The sequence below is a fragment of the Glycine soja genome, chromosome 15, assembly GCF_004193775.1.
Source record: "Glycine soja cultivar W05 chromosome 15, ASM419377v2, whole genome shotgun sequence".
NCBI lineage: Eukaryota > Viridiplantae > Streptophyta > Magnoliopsida > Fabales > Fabaceae > Glycine > Glycine soja.
In genome coordinates, this window is record NC_041016.1 from 857775 (window position 1) to 860778 (window position 3004).

The following is a 3004-nucleotide window of genomic DNA, read 5'->3' on the forward strand; positions in this document are numbered from 1 at the left end:
TTGAACGTCTAAATGAGCACCAATAAAATGACACATGTATCATATATTTTAGACTTTTAGTTGTGTACATAGAGGTTAAACTAACTAAAAGGTAAAGCCAATACACTCAATATCTTCATGTATCCTAATTTTCATTATAATAATTAATTTGTCAAGATTATCATTGTTAAAAATGAGTTCCATCCACTCCTAATCTTTTCGTATACACTGATTCAACCATTTAATAATTTGAGATTGGTCAAACAAATTGAGTTATAAATTTCAAAAAAATAAACCAAGACTCAGCTAACTCGTACGAACTAAAATATCAAATTGCAAAAGAAAAAATGGATCAAGAGTAAAACACTAAATTAATAGCAAAATTATCAAAATTGTTAGTTTACATCCTTTCCTTCTCTTTCCCACCTTTTTGTTTCCCAAACAAACAAAAGAAAATGTTGATAGAAATGTATTTATACCCAAGTTGTTAAATATACAAAGTATTCACTAAATGCAAAACTTGACACCCCGTTGAAACATTTGGGAAGATATCACATAGGTTGGCTCCTAGTCCCCCTAGAAAACAGGGTGGCGGAGGTGAATCCCATCCTACCAACCAATTACCAAACAATTTTTCTTGTACATCGCCTCAGCACGAAAGAAGATCTTTTAACTACGATTAGTCGTGCTGATAATATCATTCACTGGCTGAGATGTGATGGTACGCCTCTAAATATCTTTCACGGGCTAAGATATTGGATTTCATTGCATTGGAAAGGTGTTTCCTCAACCCAATAATATCTATCTCTATACTCATAAGCTAGAGAGTCTGCCACTCTATTACCACTTACAGAAGGACCTACTCAAGCTTTTTGTTTTCCGTCGTCCATTTCATTGTCATTGTCATAGCCTCAGCTAATTTTGGGGATTGCGTGTTGCAGCTGCTAGAGCATTCCCTCTTCAGACTAGGCCCATGCCTATACAACAAAGACCCAGTATTGGCAATGTTCTACATATTCGATACCACCAACTAACAGTAAATGATGGCATGAGGACCATTCCAAGTCAAGAGATTTTTAAACAACTTCATTATGATACATGCATGTTACCCTCTGAAATTATTGTCCTCAATTTATTATGTATAAAATTCAAGAGTTTAATAAGAAGCATTGTTAGTGAAAACTAAATTGTTAAACCACTCATAAATCATTCTTAATATACTTTTTACAAGGACAAAACATAGAAATCAAACTCTTAAAGTAACCAACCACAACACAGACAAATAGACAAGCAACATCCCAAATTAACAGCTAACATCAGTTAAACTTACACACCTTTCAAAGGGTAAAGGATGCAATTCAGATAGACATCTAGGAGGGTTTTAAATTCCAAGGGCAAAAGATAAAATTCAGATAATCTTTCAAAAAAGCACCTGTCTTCGTTCCCTCACACTATTGTGGTGGTGGGTCAAAGTTATCCGCATCCGGCCACCACCTGGACGAGGAAAGGTAACACCAAAGGTTTGATACATAATGCTGAGAAGTAGTACAAAAGATATCGTAACATCCAGAAGCATTTCAATAAATAACAAAAATGTTAATACATAAGGCTGTGAAGGACAACAAAAACACCCATATGGCAATGTTCTAACTTCTACATATTCAATAACAGCAAATAGTGCATCATAGCAATGGCATGAGGACCATTCGAAGTTAAGAGATTTTTAAACAGCTTGATTATCATAAAAAGAGTATATATGTAGGTTACCCTCTAAAAAAATATGATTTACTTGTAATTTTATCTCTCAATTTATTATGTATACAATTCAAGAGTTTAATAAGTAACATTGTAAGTGAAAACTATATTGTTAACCACTCACAAAATCATCCTTAGTATACCTTTTACAGGGACAAAATATAAAGATTAAAGAAGCAACGACACAAAGACACACGCAGATAACAGGTTGGTTATCTTAAATTCAAAGTTAGAACCAGGGCCACAAAAGAGTCAACTAACATCCCAAATTAACATCAATTAAACACCTTTGAAAGGGTAAAACATACAATTTAGATAGACATCCAAGACAGTTAGGGCAAAATATACCATTCAGACCACCTTTCAAACAAAAAAAGCATCTGCCTTCATTTTCTCACGCTATTGTGGTGGTGGTGGGTCAAAGTTATCCCCCTCCGGCCACCACCTTGGCCGAGGAAAGGTAACACCACGAGCTCTTGCCACGTCCAACAGAGTAAGATGGTGATCGTTATTTTCTTCAACAGTGCTCTCTAACTCTGAGAAAGCTTTAAGCACAGCAAAAACATCAAAAGCTTTCCTTTTCTCCCCACCCCGACCGTTCCCACTTCTTCCATTTCCCGTTTCAGTCATCGACGTCGACGCTGCAATTGAGGGTGGCAACACCCGACGCAGCCCTGGCCCTGCTTCCTTAACAGTCTTCTTCTGCTCTCCAGAAACGGCACTTTTGTTCTTACCCTGCTTACTCTTCTTCCCCCGCGATTCCGCAGCCACATCACTTGACTTGCTTACCTCAGCAGATTCAGACACCCTAATGCTCACATCCCCAACAAGGGTTTCTAAATTTCCCATGTCCTCTCCGTTAACCTCTTCCATGTGAACATCCGAAAACCCTAACTCAGAATCCTTCACCAAATCGGTCCCAGCATTCACATCATCCACGTCGACGACGGCGTAATTAACGACGCAATGGTTGTCGGAGGAGGAGGAGGGAAGCGAGGACTCCTCCGGTGGCGTGTGGAATACGTCTTCGGGGACGGAGTCCGGCAACGACAGCATGTCAATGTCATGGGAGGCGGAGGCGGCGGTGTCCTGTTCTGCTCCGACAAATGGAGCAGTGGCCAAGATTTGTTCTTGGGATGGAGATATGTGAGACAACTCCAAAATGAAGGCCAAGGACTCATCACCGTTGGAATCCATGGATGACAAATAGTGCTATGTGTCAGATTCATTCGTTGATATAAAAGATTACAGAAATAGTAAAAATATACTC

The 3004-nt window shown here is 38.5% G+C and overlaps 1 protein-coding gene across 4 annotated transcripts; it reads right to left on the bottom strand.

Annotated features, from left to right (window-relative positions):
• Nucleotides 1-327: 327 nt before the first annotated feature.
• On the bottom strand, nucleotides 328-3004 carry LOC114386586. 4 transcript variants are annotated; one of them, XR_003661118.1, is made up of 3 exons: nucleotides 2083-3003; nucleotides 1412-1473; nucleotides 328-956 (listed from the first exon to the last, which is right to left on the bottom strand). XR_003661118.1 is itself a non-coding variant. In XM_028346606.1 (2 exons), the coding sequence occupies exon 1, from the start codon at nucleotides 2929-2931 to the stop codon at nucleotides 2134-2136; it is 798 nt and encodes a 265-aa protein (XP_028202407.1). In that variant the 5' UTR covers nucleotides 2932-3004; the 3' UTR covers nucleotides 328-956; nucleotide 2133. The 4 variants fall into 4 exon arrangements, 2 of the variants coding, with proteins under 2 accessions (XP_028202407.1, XP_028202406.1); XR_003661119.1 differs by lacking the exon at nucleotides 1412-1473; XM_028346606.1 differs by lacking the exon at nucleotides 1412-1473 and having other exon boundaries at nucleotides 2133-3004.

Coding starts and splice junctions, on each gene's coding strand:
- LOC114386586 (XM_028346606.1), bottom strand. CDS start 2,931: ATGGATTCCAACGGTGATGAGTCCTTGGCCTTCATTTTGGAGTTGTCT.